The sequence below is a fragment of the Bubalus bubalis genome, chromosome 12, assembly GCF_019923935.1.
Source record: "Bubalus bubalis isolate 160015118507 breed Murrah chromosome 12, NDDB_SH_1, whole genome shotgun sequence".
Taxonomy (NCBI): Eukaryota; Metazoa; Chordata; class Mammalia; order Artiodactyla; family Bovidae; genus Bubalus; species Bubalus bubalis.
Window position 1 is genome coordinate 43,073,817 of NC_059168.1, and position 24,116 is coordinate 43,097,932.

At 37.1% G+C, this 24,116-nt stretch overlaps 1 protein-coding gene across 6 annotated transcripts in view; it reads left to right on the forward strand.

Annotated features, from left to right (window-relative positions):
- PAPOLG (poly(A) polymerase gamma) overlaps nt 1-18,224 on the forward strand; it is a 33,793-nt gene extending 15,569 nt beyond the window's left edge. For 2 of the 6 annotated variants that reach the window (XM_006073879.4, XM_006073878.4), the window contains exons 7-23: nt 358-469; nt 2,614-2,703; nt 3,318-3,456; nt 3,995-4,067; nt 4,776-4,896; nt 5,244-5,328; nt 5,726-5,779; nt 7,559-7,678; nt 8,253-8,362; nt 10,050-10,171; nt 10,411-10,586; nt 10,996-11,084; nt 11,165-11,382; nt 11,945-12,010; nt 12,184-12,240; nt 13,881-13,975; nt 14,145-15,289. In XM_006073879.4, the coding sequence (XP_006073941.3) occupies nt 358-469; nt 2,614-2,703; nt 3,318-3,456; nt 3,995-4,067; nt 4,776-4,896; nt 5,244-5,328; nt 5,726-5,779; nt 7,559-7,678; nt 8,253-8,362; nt 10,050-10,171; nt 10,411-10,586; nt 10,996-11,084; nt 11,165-11,382; nt 11,945-12,010; nt 12,184-12,240; nt 13,881-13,975; nt 14,145-14,379 (1,962 nt within the window). In that variant the 3' untranslated portion in view covers nt 14,380-15,289. Of the gene's footprint in view, nt 1-357; nt 470-2,613; nt 2,704-3,317; nt 3,457-3,994; nt 4,068-4,775; nt 4,897-5,243; nt 5,329-5,725; nt 5,780-7,558; nt 7,679-8,252; nt 8,363-10,049; nt 10,172-10,410; nt 10,587-10,995; nt 11,085-11,164; nt 11,383-11,944; nt 12,011-12,183; nt 12,241-13,880; nt 14,061-14,144; nt 15,290-16,360; nt 16,799-17,007 lie in introns of those variants that run through there. The other 4 variants (XR_328881.4, XM_006073880.4, XM_006073881.4 and 1 more) reach the window with 4 other exon arrangements.
- The last annotated feature ends 5,892 nt before the right edge of the window (nt 18,225-24,116 follow it).

The window sequence follows — 24,116 nt, forward strand, 5'->3', positions numbered from 1 at the left end:
CCTACTGTGTTCTTTGACCTAGTAGGTTATGCCTTTAGAAACAATAACACTAGAACACAACAAAACAAAATTTTGCCAGTATTTTAGTGAGCTTTCAAGAGGGAATGAATGTAAATGTGTTGAATCTGCCATCTTTATCTAGAAATTTCACTCATATAGTTTTGATTTTTTTTTTTTTTTAATGCTTGGCAAAATTAAAATGCTTTCCCTTCATTTGAAAACTGTTCTCCCAAAACTTTGCAGTGATTTTCCAATGTGGTGTTGCCTGCATAGGCCTTTGGAACATTTTTGAGATGGGAAAAACAGAGAGAATGGACTAGGAGAAAAAGTAATATTTCTCTTTTCATTTTTCCAAAGATTGATTTAGTCTTTGCAAGATTGGCAATACAGACCATATCAGAAAATTTAGATCTAAGAGATGACTCTCGACTGAGAAGCCTTGATATAAGGTGTATTCGCAGCCTAAATGGTAAGCTTCTAAAAAGAAATTTCAGAAACCTGCTTGAAAACAGTTGGACAAATAGAGATCTTTTTGCAAAACTGTTATAAGAATTAGCCTTAGTTTAAAATGATGTAATTTTCTTTATACAAGTAATCTGATCACATTTAACCATCATAAAACATAGATTTGAAATATTTATAGCAGTGGTTCTCAGGCTTATTCGTGTCAGGACCCCTTTACACTCTAAACATTTTTTGAGGCCCCCCCCCAAGGTCTTCCATTTACGTGAATTATATTTATCAATATATCATGTTAGAAATAAAAACTGAGAAATTTTTAAGGTATTTATTTAGTCCATTTAAAAATAGCTATAATCCATTTATAAGTGAATATAGATATATTTTTGTGTGAGAATGGCAGGTTTTTTGGCATTTTTGTGACTAATTTATCTGCTTTTACTGTCAGTATCATAAAATTTTACTTTGATTGAAGCATAGGGAGAAATTCTGACTTCTTAAAGATATGTAATTGGAAAAGGGAGTATTTTAATACCCTTTCACATAATTGTGGATATTTAATACTACACCAAAACTTGACCAATGACAGTTTTTTTTTCTTTTTAACAGCTTTTTTCAGGTATAATTACATACTATAAAATCCATCTTTTTTAGGTATATAATTTAGTAGTCAGTATATTCACAGTTGTACACTACAGTAGAATTTTAGAACATTTTTTATCATTCTCAAATGATCCCTCATACCCATTTGCAGTTATTCCCCTTTTCAACCTCCAGTTGCTGACAACCACTTCTATCTCTGTAGATTTGCCTTTTCTGGATATTTCATATGAATGGGATCATATAATACATGGTCTTTTGTGTCTGGCTTCTTTCACTTTGCGTAATGTTTTTGAGGTTTATCCATGTTTGTAGCATACATCAGTAATTTGTTCCCTTCTCTGCTGAATTAAAAGTGATCTTTTTTACGTGTTGATTAGAATATAGAACCTGAAACTGTTATCAGTTAACTTTTGTACACTGTTACAAAAGGTCTGCTTGTTACATTAAAATATATTGGTGTGTCTGATTCTTTGAATGGATCTTTTACCTGTGCATGATTCTGTCTTATCATGCCTTAGGTATGTGGAAAATACTGGCCCACAAAGTTATTTGGATATTCTAAATACTAACACAAATTTTACTATAAAATAATTTTTAAAAAATCACGTTCATCAGTATCACCACCAATCTCATCAGAAAAGCCTAGGTCTTGGAAAGCTGTCAAGCTCATAGTAGCAAATACTAGTTGTCCAAAATTCTGATTTTTACTTGAAAGCTCGAGTTTTATTTCAATAAATTTCATCATTTGGTTTTCTAAAAGTGAGGGGCTCATTTTGTTCATTTTTTTATGAAATGTCTGCTAAATACCCAAAAATGAATAACCACAGTTGTCTGTCAATCATTCTTCTACTAAAACTGTTGTTCCCTGAAAAAAAGAACATAGTTAGCTTACCTTGAACACGTTCAGACATCACACAAGTTCCTCTCCTGTTTCTAACTGCAAACTTGTGGTGAAGATAATATTGTCTACTAGTACACTTTGTTGGCACAGCTTTAATTCACTGCTTAGATCCCAGAAGTTTTATCCAACATTGGTTTTGCACCATGAGTGCAAATTTAACATGGTGAAACAGTCAAAGAACACATTAATATTACAAAAATAGATTTGACCTAATAGAGTCCCCAGAGTCCACTGACCACACCTTGAGAACTACTGGTTTATAGTATCTTCTTTAACTTAATCATTGTGTTTTGCTGTATTTCCAGAGAGCAGCAATAGACTACAGTATTTGTGGATAAGGTTTGCATTAAAGCAATAATAGTTTTCCAACTTAGAGGCATTTGACTAACAGTAAAGCCAGATGTGGAAAAAAAAAATTTTTTTTCAGATTCATCTCTTATTTTAATATTAGATTGCATTACTCATGTGCTGTTTAATTCTTTATAAGCAAAGTGATTTCTCTTATATAAGGCCTAAATTTACATGGAGAAATTAAACTTCATATTTTATTATCTTTGATATTTTTAGCATTTGAGAGTTGAAGTTAAAAGGCTGTTTGAATTAACTGGAATTTGTTGCATAATGAAAAATGAATACTTTGTGTTTTTCAGGATGTAGAGTTACTGATGAAATTTTGCATTTAGTGCCAAATAAAGAAACTTTCAGACTCACCCTAAGAGCAGTTAAACTATGGGCAAAACGTAAGTATCCAAAGTCTTTAATTTTACCTTGAGTTATAAAATTATAATTTTCAGTTGTTCATGGTAGACAGACATAGGAAACTACTGTGGGGGATTGAGGTACAGTAAGTTTTGAAGGGGCTCTTTCTTTTTCAGATGTGACTCTTTTTTTCTTCCATAGGTGAAAACTAAAAGCCCCTGACTCTACATCTTAGGTTTCAGCCAGAGAGTTAGAATGAGTTAGAACTTGAAGAGTAAAATCCTTACTCATCTTCAAGTTCTCTGTAGGCAGAACCATCTTAATCATCTTTATCGCCATCGTCAGCAGTCTAGTATATAATAGGTGTGCAGTAAATTTTTTAAAGGAAGAACCTACAGTGATAGTTTTAACATTTTGTTTTTACCTTACAGCACTCTGTATTGGAGGGCAAAGTAGGAGATAAGATGAGTGACTTAGGGTTACTAACAAGAATGATCCTGTCATGAAGGTCTGCTTGTTGATTTTAATGTTTCTATGATGGAAAAGAGTTCCAAGCAAATCTTAGGAGAGCAGTTAAACTTTAAGCTGTTTGTTATACGTGAATGTCATGGATAGTAGGTCCTAACAATAATTAACAACTATATTAATTTTCTAGGACGTGGTATTTATTCCAACATGCTGGGATTCCTTGGTGGTGTCTCCTGGGCAATGCTGGTTGCAAGAACTTGCCAGTTATATCCAAATGCAGCAGCTTCTACTTTAGTTCATAAGTTCTTCTTAGTTTTTTCCAAATGGTAAGTAGTCATGTACATATTTTCTCTGCTTACTAACTTCTGCCTATGTGTATACTTATTTGGAAATTAAGAGTTATGCGTATACTTTTTCTGTTGTCTTACATTTGTTTTTAAAAGTTAAATTTTAAACATCAAATTTGAGGAAATGATGGGATACCAGATGGTGCTTTCTTCTAGGGGGTCTGTAAATGTGGGCCTTTAGCTAGTGAGAGTGGTCTTTGCTCTGCTAATTACTAGCTCTATATAGGTTAAAATCTCCTCATCTGTAAAATAGAGATAATAACCATAGCTGTTCCATGTATTTATTAGGAGTGTTCTCAGTGAATGTTAGCTGTTGCTGTTACTAAATCATCAGAGTTAAGTCCATGAAAGCAAATGAGAAGGAAAGAAAAATTTCAGATTTAAATTAGTTAAAGTTAATGGGCAAAGCAGTATTTGCCCTTTCAGAGATCACTGCTTTAAAATAAGCAGTTTTTAACATTTCATGTAGTTCCTGAAATGAGGTCTTACATGAGTTTATTTTCCTATTTCATGTTAGGGAATGGCCAAATCCTGTGCTACTGAAGCAACCAGAAGAAAGCAATTTGAATTTGCCAGTTTGGGATCCTCGGGTATGTAACTTATTAAAGCTTTCTAGGAAAGGGACACTTCTGTAAAGTGAAAGTTAGAACTTGAAGAGTAAAGCTATTCCAGTTCATCTTTCTTCTATGTAACTATAGTCCTTTCCCTCCCTCTACTGTGTTTTTTGGTGCAGATAATTTGTGTCTCCAATGCTGATCCAAATGTTATGGCATTAAAAATCACCCGTATAAGACTTGATGAGTGGTTGTATCAACCAGAATGTCATAATCTGTTTTTTAAAGCTGTCTTACAAGTAATTAGTTACTAATAATAAAATACTGACATATATAAAACATGTACTTTGCAGTACAGTTTAAAGCAGATTCGTGGTCCCACGATAGCAGAACTCTCACCTTGCATTTTAATTTGCTTTTTAGAGTACTCATTCCTAGGTAACCAAGGGGAAGGTGTGGAAAGAGGATAGGGGACCATTGGACCAGATAATCCTCTTTGCACTTACTATTATATTTCCTTGGTTCTAAAAGACCTTTGTTTATAAAGTGTACCATCAATTAAGTTTGACTATCATACACATCTGACTTCAGAAATAAATGTAGTTGGGGAGGGGAAATGTTCTTCTTAGAATTGAGGAAATGTAGTATTAAAATATATTTCATATTCTTCAGACTTTTGGGGAAATGAAGTGAGGACAACTGAAATAGGAGAATAGATCAATTATTCTGCTTCTAATTTCACAGGTAAATCCATCAGATAGGTATCATCTCATGCCCATAATCACCCCTGCCTACCCACAACAGAATTCTACGTATAATGTGTCCACATCAACTCGAACAGTAATGGTAGAAGAATTTAAACAAGGTAAACCTGTTAGCCCTGTTGCCCTATACATATTCCCACAAGTTTTGGTTTGACAACAATTTTATTCTATTGCAGTTATGCCTATTATTTCTAAAAATTCTTTCAAATGTGTTTTTTCAGTAATTGGTTTTGCAAAGTATGTGATAATATTAAAAGGCCAAAAATGAAGCCACTCCAGTCTGGTTGAAATTGACTTTTGTGTTCTAAGAAAGAACATAATAAATTTATACTTTTTTTTTTTAACTTAGGGATTTGGTGGGGTTAGAGCTTTGAGGGAAGGGTAATACAGGAGCTATGATGCTGAGTGATGCTGAGTTTTCAGAATCTGTGTTTCTTTCTCTATTTAGGTCTTGCAGTCACAGATGAAATTCTTCAGGGGAAGTCAGATTGGTCCAAACTACTTGAGCCACCAAATTTTTTCCAAAAGTATAGGTATTTGAAATTTTGCATTTTGTGTGTGTGTGTGTGTGTGTGTAAGGAAGAATATTAAACTTACAAAGTTAATACATAATAGGTGACAGTTGTCACTTGAATAGTTAAAGTGAGGTAGAGAATAGGTTAGCAGAAACCTTAGGTGATAAGAAAAGTCTATACTCTAGTAGTATCAACCCAGTATTTGTGGGGTTTTGGTTTTAGTGAATTGTTTTTAACTAGAGGGTCTAGAATTAATTTTGTGAAAATCAGCGTGTTTTAATTTTCATAAATGTGTGCCTGTGTTAGCTTTTTTGTTCATTGGGAGGGAGAAAGAAAAAGTAATGATGGAAAGTCAGACTCTCAACAATGATTTCTGGCTTTTTCCCCCCTGATTGTTGCTGAAAATTCTTTACAGACATTATATAGTATTGACTGCCAGTGCATCAACAGAAGAAAATCATCTAGAGTGGTAAGGCATTTCAAGTTCTCTGCCTACTATGTAATGATAACATATTTATATGATGCTTTATCATTTCTAAAACACTTTCTTACTTTTCAATTATTAAATATTATAGCGACTGTTGTACTTGACCATGGAGTATCAGTGTTTAAGAAATGCCATCAAATTAATGTTTCAGAATTGAAAGTGACATGAGATAAGGATATATGCACAGACTTTTGCTTTTTGTCACTTCTCAGAGTCAAATTTAAGCAAAATTGTGAGGCATTTGAATGATTCTGATACCTAGTATATAACCATAATGTCTATACAGACTCACATATATATATACACATACTCCAGTCATGACTATTTCACGGCCCTAAAAGGCAGTATTTTAGATCAAGAGTGCATTAAATAGATCTGTCCTTCTTGAAAAAGAAAGGGGAGGAAACAGAATTCACTAAGTAACTTTTCATTTACTTGAATGGTATTCTAAACAGGGTCTCTTAATACATTGGACTGAATTTTTTTAATGAACATGTAAAGCTAGATTTAGAAAATGCAGAGGAACCAGTGATCCAATTGCCAAAAATCATTTGGATCATAGAAGCAGCAAAGGAATTCCACAAGAACGTCTACTTCTGCTTCATTGACCACTGTAAAGCCTTTGACTGTTGTGTGGATCACAACAAACTGTGGAAAATTCTGAAAGAGATGGGAATACCAGACCAACTTACCTGCCTCTTGAGAAACCTGTATGCAGGTCAAGAAGCAGCAGTTAGTACTGGATATGGAACAACAGACTGGTTCAAAATTGGGAAAGAGAGTACGTCAAGGTATTGTCACCCTGCTTACTTAATTTATATGCAGAATACACCATAAGTGCTTGCCTGGATGAAGAACAAGCTGGAATCAAGATTGCTGTGAGAAATATCAACAACCTCAGATATGCAGATGATGCCACCCTAATGGCAGAAAGCGAAGAGAAACTAAAGAGCCTCTTGATGAAAGTGAAAGAAGAGAGTGAAAAAGCTGGCTGAAAACTCACCATTCAAAAAATGAAGATTATGGCATCCGGTTCCATCATTTCATGGCAAATAGATGGGGAAACAATGGAAACAGTGATAGACTGTATTTTCTTGGGGTCCAGAATCACTGCAGATGGTGACTGCAGCCATGAAATCAAAAGACGCTTGCTCCTTGGAAGAAAAGCTGTGACCAACCTAGACAGCATATTAAAAAGTAGAGCCGTCACTTTGCTGACAAAGGCCTGTATAGTCAAGGCTGTGGTTTTTCCACTGGTCATGTACGGGATGTGAGAGTTGGACCACAAAGAAGGCTGAGCACCAAAGAATTGATGCTTTCAAACCGTGGTGCTGGAGATGACTCTTGAGAATCCCTTGGATAGCAGGGAGATCCAAGCAGTCAGTCCTAAAGGAAATCAGTCCTGAATATTTGCTGAAAGAACTGAAGCTGAAACTCCAATACTTTGGCCACCTGATGCAAAGAGCCAATTCATTGGAAAAGACCCAGATGCTGGGAAAGATTGAAGGCAGGAGGAGAAGGGGACAGCAGAGGATAAGATGGTTAGATGGCATACTGACTCAATGGACATGAGTTTGCTCAAACTCTGGTAGATAGTGAAGGACAGGGAAGCCTAAGTGTGCTGCAGTCCATGGAGTCACAGAGTCAGACACAACTTAGCAACTGAAGAACAAAATCATCATAGCTAATATACTATTTGGTTTACTTGGATATAGGTTCCACATTTAACATTGAAAATTCTTGTCTGTGTTTTTATTTTAGGGTTGGGTTAGTAGAATCTAAAATACGTGTACTTGTGGGAAATTTGGAACGGAATGAATTTATTACTCTTGCCCATGTAAATCCCCAGTCATTCCCAGGAAATAAGGAACATCATAAAGAGTAAGTTAATTATTTTTTAATATTTTATTTCTTAAATAATGTTACCTGACATGTATATTTAAGATCACTTATAAGATTGCCATGTTACATAGCCGTTATTGCTGTGTAACAGGCACTGATGGACGATGATAAATCGTATACTTGAGCATAAGTGATCATGCATTAAAACTTAAGTACATGTTGGAATTCTGTGGTGGCTCAGTGGTTAGGACTCTGACTCTCACTGCCCAGGGCCCAGGTTCAGTCCCTGGTCAGGGAACTAAAATCTCACAAGCCACATGATGAGGCCAAAAAAAAAACCAACCAAGTACATGCTATGTTGGTAGCCCACAGACCTCAACAAAAAGCTCCATCACAGTCAATATTTGGAGCATCCTTAAATACATAGTCAGTCATTTTCAAAGCATTTAATCTGCTTTATAATAACACAAGATAACTTAACTTTTTTTTTTAAGAATTTGGCCAAACCATTGAAATTTGTATTTGTGCTTCCATAGAGACCAAGTTTTAATTATCAAAAAGCATCTGTAAAATTATTAAAAATTAATGGAAATTCTTAAATTTTATTTTATAGCAACAATTATGTATCAATGTGGTTCCTTGGAATAATTTTTCGGAGAGTAGAAAATGCAGAAAGTGTTAATATAGACTTGACATACGATATACAGTCATTTACTGATACAGGTAAGACTTTGTCATCATAGAGCTGTGGCACTCAACCTTGGCTGTAATGCAGTATCCTCTGTCTAGGATCTGGCTGGCTGTATTTTTATAAAGTTCCACATTTGGTTAAACGAACATGAAACATCTATATTGTGAAACTATACGCTGCCCCTAAAAAAGTAAAGGCATGATGAAACAACTTACAAGACCTCTTGGGGGAGGAGGGAGGTGCAGACCAGTAGGTATAGTATAGTATCATTTATATAAATCAGTAAAGAAATGCATGCATTTTTGCTTAAAAATCATAGACTATCTCTGGAAGGATATATAGTTTTTAATAAAAGAAACTGGCAGAATTGCTTTTAGGTCAAGGAACTAACTGGGTGTGTCTGACAGAGGCAACTTCACTGTATACTCATGAACCCTTTGAGTTTTGTACCATGTGAATATATTAACTTTTAAAACAAAAAGAAGACTAAAGAAACTCTATAGGTGATTTTTAGTGTGTACAGCCAATGTTTATAACCAAAGTCATAAAGATTACTTGTTTTTTGACTTTTATTTTACATGAAATAAGTATCAGTCAATACAGGCTTGCTGAATATGTTTCAGAATCAGTGAAAAGAATCTTTCACATCTTCTAAGACCATCTCTGTGGAATATCTTAATATATTTGTTATAAATGTGGGCTTGTCTTAATAATGTGGAAACTACATTTATACTATATTCTTGGTTAGCTCATCTGAGTTTTTCTTTTGAACTAGCACTCATATTTATCATGAAAATGCAGGTTTCTCTGCATCACCTTACAGCTACTGAATCATAGGCTCTGGGAGTGGAGCCAGAAGTCTGCACATTGAACATGCACTCCTGAGGGTTCTTTTATAAGCAATCTGGAATGAAAACATAGATATTTTTCCATTCTAATTGGGACTCATTTTTTCCAAAAGGAAGGGGTTGGGAACCTCTGTTTATTACAGATTTATAAAATGTTCTCCAGATAGAGATATTGAAGCCCCAAGAGATTATATAATTTGCATTTCACAGTAGATACTGTGCAGAAGAAACCTCCCACCCCCTCTCCAGTTAGCTTATCATATGAATATTCACAATTAACACACACTAAATAATTTATATAATAGTTAATAAAACTGACTTTCTTACAAGGGGTGAGAAGCACCAGAGTGGGAATCTGGGGCTATGTGTATTTCGGTATTGGCAGGGCATTCAAGGCTGTTGAGTCTTGCTTACCTACCTGGATGACAAGGATGTACTTCTAGATGGTTTCTCATGTCTAACAGTCTATGACTCGTATAGTAAAAGAAGCTTCATGGAGGAGGAGAGCTTAGATTGCATTTTGTGTATATGGTATTAGGATTAGCTCAGATTTGGGCGGGTAGTAATGAGAAGAGATTGATCTTAGGGAAAATAGCAGAAAACAAGATTTTAGAAAACTTTTATCCATACATTAATTTTGTTAGTGAGATTAGATTATGGGAAAGTCTTACAAGTTGGACATGAGGAAACTAGTCAGTACTTGAAAAGGATTGTGATGTGGTGAAAATGTTTTGGAAGTATGTGTTCTGTAAGAAGAATGTGTTTTGTGTAGTAATGTGGAGATACTGAAGGTTCGTATTTTAGAAAAAGAAAATAGCACCCTTTCTTTAGAAAGGAGTTTCCCATTTTAACATACTGACTTTTGTTACAGTGTACAGACAGGCAAACAATATAAACATGCTAAAGGAGGGAATGAAAATTGAAGCAACTCATGTTAAAAAAAAACAACTTCATCACTACCTGCCTGCAGAAATTCTTCAGAAGAAGAAAAAGGTGAGTTTGTACTCACCTCTCCAGTCTGAACCCAGACACATGGTCCTGGGCCCAAATCTGCATTTCTACAGCACCCAAACCTATTGAGAAGGTTTGGGAAAGTACAGGCAATTCAATCTAGGACTAAAATCTTAACCTTCATTAATCACAGAATATCTTTTGTTTTATATGTACTTCAGAATTGAAACTGTTTTTCTCATTTACTTTTTGAAATCCTAAAAGCTTTTCCCCTGTTTCAGCAAAGTCTATCTGATGTCACCCGAAGTTCAAGTGGACCTCAATCCAAAAGATCATCTCTGGATAGCAATTGTTTGGACAGCTCCAGAGACACTGATAATGAAACACCTTTTAATTCCCCAGTGTCTGCAAACAAGCCTTCCAAGCCTGATATTCCTCCTTCGGGGGAGACAGAGAGGTCTGCATTTCAAAATTTTCCTTTCAGTCTTCAGTTTATTTGAGGATAATATAAACTTGTGTACTTTTGCTAAATATCTTTTAACTGTAAAAAAAAAAATTTTGTGAGTTACTAGTCAGTTTCTTATTTAGAATTACTTGACAGTTTGTGGTAATCCTGTGGGATATGGTCTAGGTTTATGAATATATGGGAATATTAATAGGTATGTAAACAGAAATGTCCAGGTTTTCTCTTTAATTTTTGCTGTTAATTCTCACTGGGTCCTCTTCCTTCCCCCACTGTTTTTTTTCTTCCTTTGGTGAAATGTTAAAGTAGGAGTACTTGAAAGAAGTAATTTAAACATTTAGTTAAGGTTTTAAATACATACTATTTAAATAATTTAATAATGATAATTTAACACTTTTTATAGGAATAATGCTGAGCCTGCTGCTGTAATCGTGGAAAAGCCACTGAGTGTCCCGCCAGCTCAAGGGCTATCTATTCCTGTCATTGGTGCAAGTAGGTACCTACACTTTTCTTAGTTACGATTCTATTACATCTGTATTTAATTACTAAAACCTTTCTTTTTTCCTTTTCAGAAGTCGATTCTGCATTAAAAGCTGTATCACCCCCAGCTGTGTGTACCATTCCTACGGTAGTAGGACGAAATGTCATTCCTAGGGTCACACCTCACAACCCTGTCCAGGGGCAGCCACATCTGAATGGGATGTCAAATGTAACTAAGAATGTTACGCCTAAAAGACCCCACTCCCCGTCCGTAGATGGGTCCTCTAAGAGGTTGAAAGACATAGAAAAGGTATGATTGCAGAGTCAGTGGTGATTCCGTAGTCAATTTTTTTTTCAAAGTAAACTTAAAATAGTGGTAAAGAAGCTCACAGTTCTTCATAGTTACCTTAGTATTCCATTAGGATTTGACCGTTTAAAAAGAATATTTACCTAAACCCTAATAGGATAATACTAATTGTTCATTCTGAATTCAAACTAATAATGTGTCTAAAAATTTGAAATGATTAGTCTGAGTTTCTCTTTGGCTTACGTAAAAGTCATTATTGGTAACTAAATTAATTTATTGAGTTATAATGGTGATCTCCTCTGCCTCCAGTAGGTGGTGGTATAAGTACTATCATCTCAGTAGATCAAACTGTAGAAATTAAGGGTGTCAATTAAATTCAATCCGATTTAAATTATCTTTGCTCACCAAACCTGTTTGTAAAAGTTTTGACATTAGCCTGGTCACTAATTAGTTTCTCATTTTATATAGACTTATATGGTTTTATAGATAATAAATAGCACCTATAAATAAATAGTACCTATTTAATAGGTAATAATAGCACCTCATTTTAATGTTTATATTTTAGTTTATTCGACTTGAATCAACATTTAAGGAATCACGTGCTGCTGAAGACAGAAAAAGAAAATCAGTGGTAAGTATATTAATAGTGTGCTTAAAAATACTTAAAGAGCCATGTACCAGGAAAAGTACTATATTCAAAAGTAGATCAGATTTATCTCTTAACTTTTAGTTATGGCTTATATCATGTAGAAATAAATATTTGCATATAGGAACGTTTTCAGTTGTATGTAATTCTGTTTTTAGGATGCCATTGGAGGAGAATGTATGCCTATTCCAACTATTGATACATCACGCAAAAAGGTAACAGTCTAATTTGTAAGTAAAATGCACAAGTATGAGTTCATAGGTAATCTACAGGTACAAAAAGCTCATTAAGAAGAGCCTAGCACTTAGGTGAAGGAAAGAATTAATAAGATTTTGTCTGTATCCTCCATATCATCAGTGTAGTTGGAAGTTGGGGATGGAAATAGCAGAGTATATGAGCCTAAATGTATGTATCTCAAAAGTCTAGAAAAGAGGGAGTTGTTCAAGATTTCATGATTTATTCAAGGTATGTCCAACTTTTGTTTTTAAAGAAGCAGTTTAGTGCTCAGCACAGTAATTCCTACCAACACTTGATAGTCTTTTGTTATACCCCATTGCTTACTGATGAAAATCAGGCTTGATAGTTGGGGACCATACTTACTAATATTTTGGAGGAACCAAATATACTGGTGTATAGAGTAAGTATCTTTGAAATATGAGCTAAAGAGCCCCTAAATCTTAATTTAAATATTTATTTTCAAGGGATTAACATTTTAGCTAATAATGTAGGTTCTCGTGTTTCTTATTGTAGTCAACTGTCACCCTGCCAGATTCCCCAGGATGTATTGGCAGTTCTAAAGCAAAATAGAAAATGTCCTCATACTTTCTATTAGTTGTAGAATTTATACAGTTTAACATAAAAGCGAGTTAGAAACAATAGAGGTGTATAATTATATAATGTATGGTAGTGGAAGAAAAAATTTGAGGTGGATATTAAAGTGTGAAATGAAATGTCTGAGTTTTACTTTAAAAGATTTCAAGTATAAAGGGCAAGGGGTATAACCCAAACAACTACGGCAAAATTTTAATAATGTCTGAGTCTTCATTGTGGCATCTTCATCGTCCTTTCTATTCTTTTATGCATGTCTGAAATTTTTCGTGTTTTTTAATGGATGCCCCTATGATACAATTGTTTAGCCAAGGTAACGTGAAAGGAGAATTACTTCTTGCAGTCTTCTCTTAATGACTTGAAGCTTACATATTGTGTTTCCATCACACAACTATCTGTATTTTAGGTTTCCATCTTTGTTTCTCAGTTTCATAGACTTGCCTTCATTATGTAATAATCTTTAGTGTCTTCAAAAGCCTTCATAGAGATGTTGCTGAATTGTACCATCACTAAAGTTACCTACCCTGACTGCAAAGTCAGTTTTCCTAAAAACTTAATTACCTCACAAGTTGGGTTATTCTCCATGAATGTTGTACAGAAACTAATTGAGGGATATAACTTGATACCAAGTTTCCCTCTGTATACACACTCATTTCTCACCTTGCACCCTGAGAATTTCGTGTTCAGTGACTGTAGTCTTCCTTTTTCTCTTTACTGTTGCCTGACTCTGAGGAGGACTGTGCATTTCTCAGTGTAGAAGTGTCGACTGATTTTACACAGCCCTGTTTTTTATTCATACAGCCCTCCCACTTCTGCCCTTTCCCTGTCCCTTTGCTTTTCACCTGTTTTTAAGTCCCCCAAACAAGAAGTACCTGTGAACATCGGGAGAAAGTATTCAATGCATACTTGAGTGTATAGGAACTTAGAGCTCTTGGCAAAAAATTCAGACTTTTGTTACTGTTTTACTCACTGGACCTTCATAATATGTATTTGTTTTTCCTTCTTTGTTTCTATTTCTTTCTAACAGAGACTGCCCAGCAAAGAACTACCAGATTCATCATCTCCAGTTCCAGCAAATAACATCCGTGTCATCAAAAATTCCATTCGGCTGACCCTAAATCGGTAAAAGCAGTGCCTCCTTACTAAAGTGAATATGCAATCATTTAGTGGCATAGATGCAGCCACTCTTAAAGATAGAGTGAGCTGTCACACATAAGATAAGGTGAAAGTTACAGTCATCCGCCTAACGACCTTGAAGTGTTTTTTTGAACTCTCACACTTTGACCTGCAGATGCTGTAGCATTCTCTCATTGATTGCTACATACACTTCTCTGAGGATCACCTGCTATCAAATTGTCATCTGCAGTCTTATGGCTTTGCGTTGGAGGTTTTACTGCCTTAACTTTCGATGCTTGTTTCTCTGTTATGGGAACCAGTTCTTGGCTCTTTGGACACTCATAAAACAAGTCCTGAAATATCCACCGCCCCCGCCTTTTTTTAAGTCTTATGTTGTAATCATTGTATAGAACTGAAAAAAATTGAAGAAAAAAAAAAAAAGTCTTGTAATTTTCCAAATGTTAACACATTTACTTTAGCATTGAAGCCACTTTGTGAAACCTGAGATAAATGAATGTGAGGTATCTTTTCTGCTTTCCTCATTTGTGTAGATGTACTTTTTGTCTGTTCTGTTGATTTAAATTATTTTTTCTCAGATTGGCACATGAAATATTTAAATTTTATTTTTTTGTGCCTTTCTGTCCAAATGTTGCATAGTTACCAGGGAGGATTAGTCCAGTGATTACATAAGAGTTGGGCACCATAAATTCTCTATATTTTGCCTCCTGTGGAGGCCTATGAAATGCATCTTTATTAAGAATCAAAATATAACCAGAATACTGAAAGTCAGTATATGAACGGTAAAATTGTTACATAACCTATCTCATGCCATTCTTGTTAGTTGACTGGTATTTTTTACTGAGGAGCAACTCAATCTGGCATCAACAATAAAGATACTTTAAGTATGGCAAACTTGTATTTTTGACGTGTACAATTTAACTTGGCATGATAATTCCTGACCATTACGTATCCCCACAACTTCAGTTTCTTCACGGACTAGGCATGCAGAAATAAGCAGTGGATTTTATTGAGACCTAAAGGCATTTTTGATGACATTGTTACCAACCATTAATTGGCTCAGGACCTTTGTAATTTTTATTTAAATATGAGTTGTCTTTTTTTACACTGCTTTTTTCAGTCCTTTTCTTAATATTTTTTAAGTTTCATGAATGCATGCTCCATTTATTGAAATCCATAACCATGTAATTCTTGTAATATGTTGATTCAGTGTTTTGTAAATGAAGTCGTATGTATTTTCAGAGTATTTTTGTATGTACTGTAAGATACCATCTTTTCAAAGAGAAAACTTTAAAACCTTTACTGTCTCTCTTTAGTCTAATTTTTTAAATATGGATTATGCTTGAATTAAAATGAAAATGTATAGATTACACAGCCAGGAATGCTGGTATATATTACCTTCCTCAGCTTGCACTCACCATTTAGCGGGTCTAGTAGGGAAAACAAAATGGTACGTTTGAATAGTGCAGGGAGAAGCCCTTGGTTGTATAGTTTATAGGACACACGGGATGCCATTTAGCCATTGGAGTCATAGTCCATTTCTTCTTGCAAGCCCTTTACCATTGAGCTGAAATGACTTGAATTCTGATTGTCAGAGAGCAGTATCCTTCTTCTCCCCTCCTGTTCCTGACCCCTACCTACGTCTCTGAAATGGAAATTCTAGTGTTTACTTCTAAGTTTTCCTTTGTGAAAGTTAAAGAATAGCAAGGAGAAAACAATGGTTGTTCCCTTATTTATTTTGTACATAGGAAAAGACAAGAATGAAATCCCATGACCAAATGGTAGCTTCCTTGGCAAAGCTGTTTTTTTAGCTGACCCTTTTCCTTTATTCAGGTATTTTGAGCTTTGTTTTATAAATAGTCTGTTTGAGCAAAACTACATGATTAGGAAAGGACTGAATAATTGTCAAGTGACTCAAAACATTAAAAACTTCTTTAAGGGCTTTAAGAATTCTTCATACATACTTCCAAGTTTCACCTACTATGTAAACCAATTCTTTGGGGTAACTAGTGGAGTTTCTCTTTAATAAGAAAGCAACAGGCCTAACCTTTGTACTATAGTATAGTCATATCTCTTGTTTTAAGTGTCCATTTGACATGGGGTTAAAGACATAGCCGAGTAACTCCTCAGAGACAGTATTCTTCAACCTGTTTGCTGACTGGTTCGGGGAATTGATGAGATGCTTTTGAAATGGTGGGTTTGGTCAGAAATGAAGTGTTTTCTATCCCAAACAGTAGGTAGATCAGTACAGTTGACCCTTGAACAACACAGATTTGAACTACACAGGTCCTATATGTATATACTACAGAGGTCCTATATGTTACCTATACATATTTTTTCAATAAATATAGTACTTGTATTTTTATCTTACAGATCTTTAAGTAGGGGAGATCACAATATGTAGAATCAAAAGAACTAGGGTTTGAGTCCTGATTCTATCCAAACTGTTTCAGCTTCCTGCCCTTGGGTGAGTCATGTATCAATTCCTATGTTTTTGAGACGGAGTTAGCAGTACAAGTGTTTTCAACTGGGATGAGGGGTTCAGCACCCCTACCTCCTGCATTGTGCAAGGGTCAGCTGTACATTTTGTTATCATGGTAGGAGATGGGGTTCCAAGTAAGTTGAGAGGGGGAAGGAATGGTCTGTGACTATGTGCTATGTTCAGAGGCACTAGGTGAATGTGTTTGATTCTAAGATGTGTTTTATTTCAAGAATAACTAGAAATATATTTTACAAAGTCAGATAACCTGTTCTGTATGTAGACAACACATTCATTTTCATGACGGTATTAAATTTTAATCTTACTTTTCAGTGACTGGCTCTAAAGAATAATATATATCAAAGAAACGATTATGTGCTAGTTTAAACCTTAGGGATTTAGCTAATTTGAGAGACAGGATACATGGCTTAAAACCTTGTAAAATTAGGGGAAGAGGATTTTACAAGACTGTGTTTACAATAAGAGTTTTTGTCTTAAGACAGCAATTTGGTAACATTAAAATGCTTACTGTCCTATATAGGCACAGAGAAGTGAAGACGAACAGTGTCAAAATGGGCTAAACTTATTTTCCACGGTGTCCACCACTTGAAAATAGGAACTCCCAACTTGCAAGATCATGGACTGTAGGGAATCCCTTGCAAATATATATAAGAAGTTTCTGTTCATATGCATATTTCTGAGGGGAAGTTCATACTTTCATCAGTTCTCAAAATGGTTCATGACACTAAGAAAAAAAAAGTTAGGGACCACAGCTTTACAGGATTGAATAATCCCAAACTTTGGAATTTTCTTAAGATTTTTCTGTGGTATATTTCTGAAAATGTACTGTGGCTCTTAACTAGTAAAGTGGGCTAATGAAAGACTCTGGAATACTAAATTTCTCTTTTCAAGTTTTCTTTATATATCTCAGATGAAACTTTATCAGTATTTAGAAAAAGCTTTATGATTGGATTTATAAATGTCTTCATGTTAACTTCAATTCATTTAACAGGGTCAAACCAACAAATTTCAGCGTAGGAATGATCAGAGTAGAATAGCTTAGAATAATCATTAGAAATGGTAAAAAGCAGAATTAATCATTAAAGATCCTAAAAAAATAATAATTAAAGATTCTAATCCTTTGATTTGGTAGCCTTAAATTTCTTATTCCTCCATGTTTGTGGTTCAGACTGAACAGACCAATAAATAGAACTTTAGTGTAAAAAAATTTTTTTAATAAATAAAATTATATGAGTGCATAAATAACTACCTATTAAACCTTCCAAAGCTTGGAATTTAAGTCATGATAATAGTGATGAATATAGTGCAAGCAATAGAAAAAAGCCAGTCTCAAAAATGGTAACTATTTCCTTAGGATTTTTTAAAAGAATTGTACGAGGTCAGAGCCTTCCCAGATTTCCTATTTTTTTCTGGAGTTTTATATTTGAAGTTAGTTGAACATAAGATTATCATCAGGCTTGCTCTAATTTTTTAATGTATTGCTGCATTTTTAGCAAGGACCCAAGTAATTACCTTAAAAAGTACTTAGGATATATTTGAGGTAAATGGTGCTACATCACTTCACAGTATTAATGTAAAATGAATGCAGCTGCTGCTCCTTTCTAGTTAGCTGTTTGTGTAATTCATATTAATTTTCCTGCTTTTTATTTGGATTGTCTTAATTTCTTAGTTGTACACACAAGCCTCATTATCTGTCTGGAATAAGTAATATAATAAACTTGCTTTGATAAATAGGTATTGGTGATTGACTGGTATTATTTGGGAGTAACTTAAAAGTACCAGACGTCTTTACTTATATTTCAGACTGACAGCCAGTTAGTTGGTCATTTACCTCTCAGACTCTTTGGCAGATGATGGGATCCACTACTTGCTTAATACAAAAGCAAATCGCATACGCAGTTTGCCTTACACGGAATATCTGATTAAACATTAGCAAGCAGTAGCATCTGCCTCAAACGTTGGGGGCAAAATTCTATCACGCTTTTGGTCAGCATCAGGCAAGCAGACTTCTCTGCTAATGGCTGAACAGCGGAGCATTTAGCAGTCAGATCTTGGGTACTGTCCACAGAAGTACAAGCTATAGGTCTTGTCACCTTCTTGTTAATGAACTGTGCTTGTTTGTAGTAGCGCACCTGTCTTGAATCTAGTACTGAATTCACAAATAAGAACCTGTGTCTGCATCAAGATATTAGCAAGCCATGGCACCAGTGGAAACACACTTGACATTTATTAAGCTAATTAGCAAAGCCTTTTGTCTGGATTGAGCCATGGATAACAGAAGGACTTCTAATAGCCACTTGTAAAGTACACTGATTGGAGTGCCAGCTAACCATACCCAGAGTGGGAGTTTCTGATGAGGGCAACTCATTGCTCCTAGGATCTAACACAGTTATCACACTATGCTTCATGTGTTAGATTAACATCATAACAGGTTCTTTGTGGATCTGACTGTATGCATTAAGCTATTATGGGCAAGATAGAATCTGATGCTTTTAAAAGCACATGTCCTAAAAGCTATCTTTCAAACCATATGAGCCAGCCAAACTTTATTAATTAGTCCTTAAAAACCCTTCCTTGCCAATCTCTGATCACTAACATCTTGAGCCTAATGGCCACATAAAACCTTCCATGATAACCTGACCACCCTCTGTCATCCTACCTCTGTATCGTGTTACTTTTCAACATTTCAGTTATTTAACCTGCATAATTTTTCTGTTTACCTACTTGCTTTCCCCTAAGAGGTTGCAAGTTGGGAGTAGGGGCCTCTATCCAAGAATCTTTGTGTAGTGGGTGCCCAGAAAATTCCTGAAGAAGAAAATGAGTTAGTCCTGTTTAGTTGGTTGGTTTTTGATAATTTTCTTTTTAAATTGAAGAGGCTTATCTAGAATAGAGAGGCCTGATGAAGAAACTAAGAAACAAATAAACTTGGTGAAAATCATTAAAATATGTTTCTCAGCTTTTTTCACTGTGAAGATCATTAACATTTTTCAAGCTCTTTCAACTGTAATGCTTGGTTTTAAACATTTTATATTGTAAGCCAGCACATGTATATGTATATGAATATGTGTAATTTATATATGTATATACACACATACATAATTGAAGCAAGTTTCACAAAATGCTTTCCTTACTGTGACAAGATGCAGGTTGCTATTTTAAGCACCAGCTATGATTTCACTAAGGTGATTTCACTACCTCTCCTGAGTTGTGACCTGTTACTACAATTTGAAATACACTACATTGGAAGTTTTCTTCCCAAAAGTTCATGTCAAATTTGGATCATCTTTCTTTATACGGTCTGTTCTAGAATGCAAACTATTAAAGCAAATAGTACCAGAAAGACCAATAGTATAAACCATGAAAGAGAAGTAGGTGAAATATAGCTATGCCTTTCTCCTAAGGAAAAAGGTTACTCCAGAACATCTTTGCATCAACTGATAGCAAAAGGGGGAAAAAATACGAAAGCCAAAAAATCGGCAAAGGGCAAAAATTGGAACATTTGAATGATCTTTATTTTAGTATTGGTCAGTTGACTTTAGCTAGCCAAGGGGTGTCAACGACCCCTGGATGGTGGACTAGGGGACAAACTAAAGAATGACAGGTATATCTCGTTAACCAAAAGTCACTCCAGTGAGATATATCAATTACTCATTGAGAAAATTCTGTTGTACACACAGAGCTTTCGTATATCCCAACATAGTCCAGGAATTCAAGGGTACCAGAGAATTGGCTTCCAACAGTGAAAGTATCAACATTCCTATCTCCTGCAAAATTCTAGAGCATAATTTTAGATGTGTAACATTTCCTAAGCACTTGGGATGTGCCTTGTAAAACATTATGACACTTAATCTTTACAGTGATCCTAATGAGGTAGCACTGTTGTCCTTATTTTACAAATGAGGAAATTGAGGCTTAGAGGGTTTATGTGATCAGCTCCAAATTGCGTAACTATTAACCGGCAGACCAGCACTCAGTTGTATCTCCTATTTATGAGAGAACTTAGATGAAGGTGTGGATCAAATTCCTGCCACACAGCATTCTCCTGTGGAGTCTGGAACTTTTGAGGGATGCCTGGTCAGTAGCAGTCATTTGTGCCAGGCTGCAGGGGACACTGGCCTCCTCCAGGGAGCCTGGGGCTAAGACTCAGGAAAACCCATCTCTGCCCGGGCTCAGCCATTTGTATCTGTGTACCTTCCACAGACACTTGGCTGTGCTGTGCTTTGTTTTCTCCCACTTGAAACACTCGCCCTTCAAACCTCATTGGGAAACTGTGATATGAAACTGTTCCCAAAGATTGGCAGGTTCTACAAATAGGATGAATACACAGACCATTAATCTCCCAGAATAAGATCCAACCAGTCCATTCCGAAAGAGATCAGCCCTGGGATTTCTTTGGAAGGAATGATGCTAAAGCTGAAACTCCAGTACTTTGGCCACCTCATGCGAAGAGTTGACTCATTGGAAAAGACTCTGATGCTGGGAGGGATTGGGGGCAGGAGGAGAAGGGGACGACAGAGGATGAGATGGCTGGATGGCATCACTGACTCGATGAACATGAGTCTGAGTGAACTCCAGGAGTTGGTGATGGACAGGGAGGCCTGGCGTGCTGCGATTCATGGGGTCGCAAAGAGTCAGACACGACTGAGCTACTGAACTGAACTGAACTGAACTGAGGATTCCTTAGCCATCAGTCTAAGAGCAGGAAGAAAAGGGATCCAGGAGGAATATAGCCAATAAAAGTGAAAATGAAGTTTTGCTTGATATGTTTTATCATAGAAGGTATTAACACTTCTCTCAGGGTTTGAGAACAAATAATTTTTTTAATGAAATAATTTCAGGGCAATCAAACAGGAAATGTACCTACAATCTGTCACATGGATGAGCTGTAAATATTCACATAGTCGTAATAAGTAGAGAACATTGAACAAGCCCCAAGTTGTAACTATACTGAGAAGGGGTGGAGGAGGGGGGAGGATAAGGGTGTAAGAGAGTGAAATCTTCAGTGGTAGTAAGTAGAAAATATCTAAAACCAAAAAGTCCAGAATAGGGTAAGCATGTTATTTAGAAATAACAGAAACATAAATAGTAACTAGGAATAAATAATAGAAGAAAAGTCTTAAAGACGAAAATAAGTGACTCTAGGGAGCAGAAATCAAGTCTGAGGAATAGGAAAGGAGGTAGTGTTTTGTTGTTTTTTAAGACTTGTAGAATGTGTTGCCTTTTAAACTAGTGTACCACTACCTGAAGAGTATGCAGTCAGAGAATGTGCTAGACTTTGGGACACAGAGCTGTGGGCTCCACCTCTGTTCCCTGTGGGACCTTGGGTTCCAGGTCCTAATGTGTAAAGTGAGACTGTCAGTATCTATGTCACCAGAGCAGCATCAAAAAATGACTTAGAGCAGCAATCACCAACCTTTTTTGCATCAGGGACCAGTTGCGTGGAAGACCATTTTTCCACAGCACAGGTGAGGGGTGGTGGTCCAGGTGGTAATGCGAGTGATGGGGAACGATGGGGAGCCTCGGGTGAAGCTTCAGTCACCTACCACTCACCTCTTGCTGTGCGGCCCAGGTCCTAACAGGCAGCAGACCCAGGGGTTGGGGCCACTGGTTTAGGGACTGCAGCTCCACTTAACTAATAGTCGTGGAAATTATTTCCCTGTGCCTCAGTTTTCTCTTCTGAAAATGATGGTTATGACAACAGAACCTACCTCAAAGAGCTGCTCAGAGGATTAAAAGAGATTCAGAAGCTCCTGGGACATAGCGAAGTTCAATAAGTAACTGAGGCATGAGCAGGTTACACACAGCAGCGCATCATGCACTGTACATGGTGCTTCCCCCTGAATGGGCATCTGCTTCTAAACCACATCCGAAGAATCAGGGAAGAAGCCACCTCTGTCTCCCCAGCAAGACCGAAGGAGTAGGTTGCTACCTCCCCTGCAGTGATGGAGAGATAAGTGGTCCTTGCCCTGCCACCAAGCTCCTCGAAACATACTTTCTGGGAGAGTTATTTGGAGAAAGTAACTGGGGCTTCCCTGGTGGCTCAGACAGTATAAAGAATCTGCCTGCAACATGAAAGACCCAGGTTGGATCCCTGGGTCGGGAGGATCCCCTGGAGAAGGGAATGGCAACCCACTCCAATATTCTTGCCTGAAGAATCCCCATGGACGGAGGAGCCTGGCGGGCTAGAGTTCATGGGGCTGCAAAGAGTTGGACACAACTGAGTGACTAACACATTCATATGAGACTAATTCTTAACAGCATTTCACTGGCTTGTTCTTCCGTCTGCTTAAAGGTTACAAAAGGTTAGGCTAAGAGGAGAATGCCTATTGAGGCGGTCTCTGCCCTCCAGGACGCATGGAGCACCTAGCAGGGCAGCTCCACCACCAGTGTACAGTAGACATGCTCCACCTTAAACAAGCATCCTCTGATTTCAGGTGAGACTACACCTGGGAAACCTGCCACGCATGGAGAGGTGGCCACAGGAATGATCCAAGGCCACCGCCACCCCCAGACATACCTCTTTACACCTGCCTCTCCCAAGAAACAAGACTGTCTAACCCAGATCCCAAGTCACTTCCTGCCTGGGCTTCAGGGCAATTCAAAGAACTGCTAAGTGCAGGTTCTTTCCAAATATATTGGTTTCTTGAAACTCACAAGAAGTCAAACACCAGTAAGGAGGGGATTTCTGAAAGCCACCCACTAGGATGGCAACTGGTGTTCGGTAGTTTCAAATATTAAGAAAAGAAAACATCGGCGTCGATTAGGCAGTATCTAATCTCCCTGAGCACAGGAAGTGAAGGCGATTGAGCCTGATCCGCAGGAGGCCCTGAGGATGTACAAAGCAGCCACTCCTCTAGCAGGGCCCACTCACCGCCTGCAGGCACGCCTGCTTTTCCTGCCTCCAGCTGAGAACCCCAGAGGGAAAGCACCATTAAATTCCCTGTATGCTGGAGCCCATTAGCTGCACCAAGGTCACCAGGTGAAGGGGTGGGGAAGGAGGGAAGAAAGGATGAGGTCAGCTTGTCAGGCTAAGTTAATGGTCTCAGTGGGAGACGAGCCACGAAGACATTCGTTCCAGGAAAGTTTATGGAGCCCCCAACATTCCCCCCGGCGCTGACTTAGGCACCCAGGTCACAAACAAAGATGAAACGTGTCTGCACAGAAGGACCGCTCAGACTGGCAGGAGGTTGTCTGACATCTTGGTTCTGCTGCAGTGTGGGAACACAACAGAGGGACCCCTTCCTTCTGCCTTGGTCAGGGATGGTGCTGGGAAGAATAACCTTAGGGTTAAAGTTGTAGGACAAGTTGAAGTTTCCAGGCAGACAAACAGCTGGGGAAGTTGGGAGGGTGAAAAGCAAGGTGGAGGAAGAAACCACATGTTTGAAGGATGGAGGCTCTAGACATTAGATGGTGGAGTAGGGCTGTGTGGAAGGAGTGCTAGAGGCATTTGGGGAAAGGTGGGAGAAGAGGTTAGAAAGGTTGGCAGTCCGACTACCTGTGGATGACAGCGGGGTGGTGGGGTGGGCAGGCAGATGGCGAGGTTCTTGCTGTTGGTCTAGCTAAGAAATGGGGAGAGCAGGAACCACAGCCACAGAGAGGGGACAGGTTTCAAGAGGGTTCTGGGGTAGA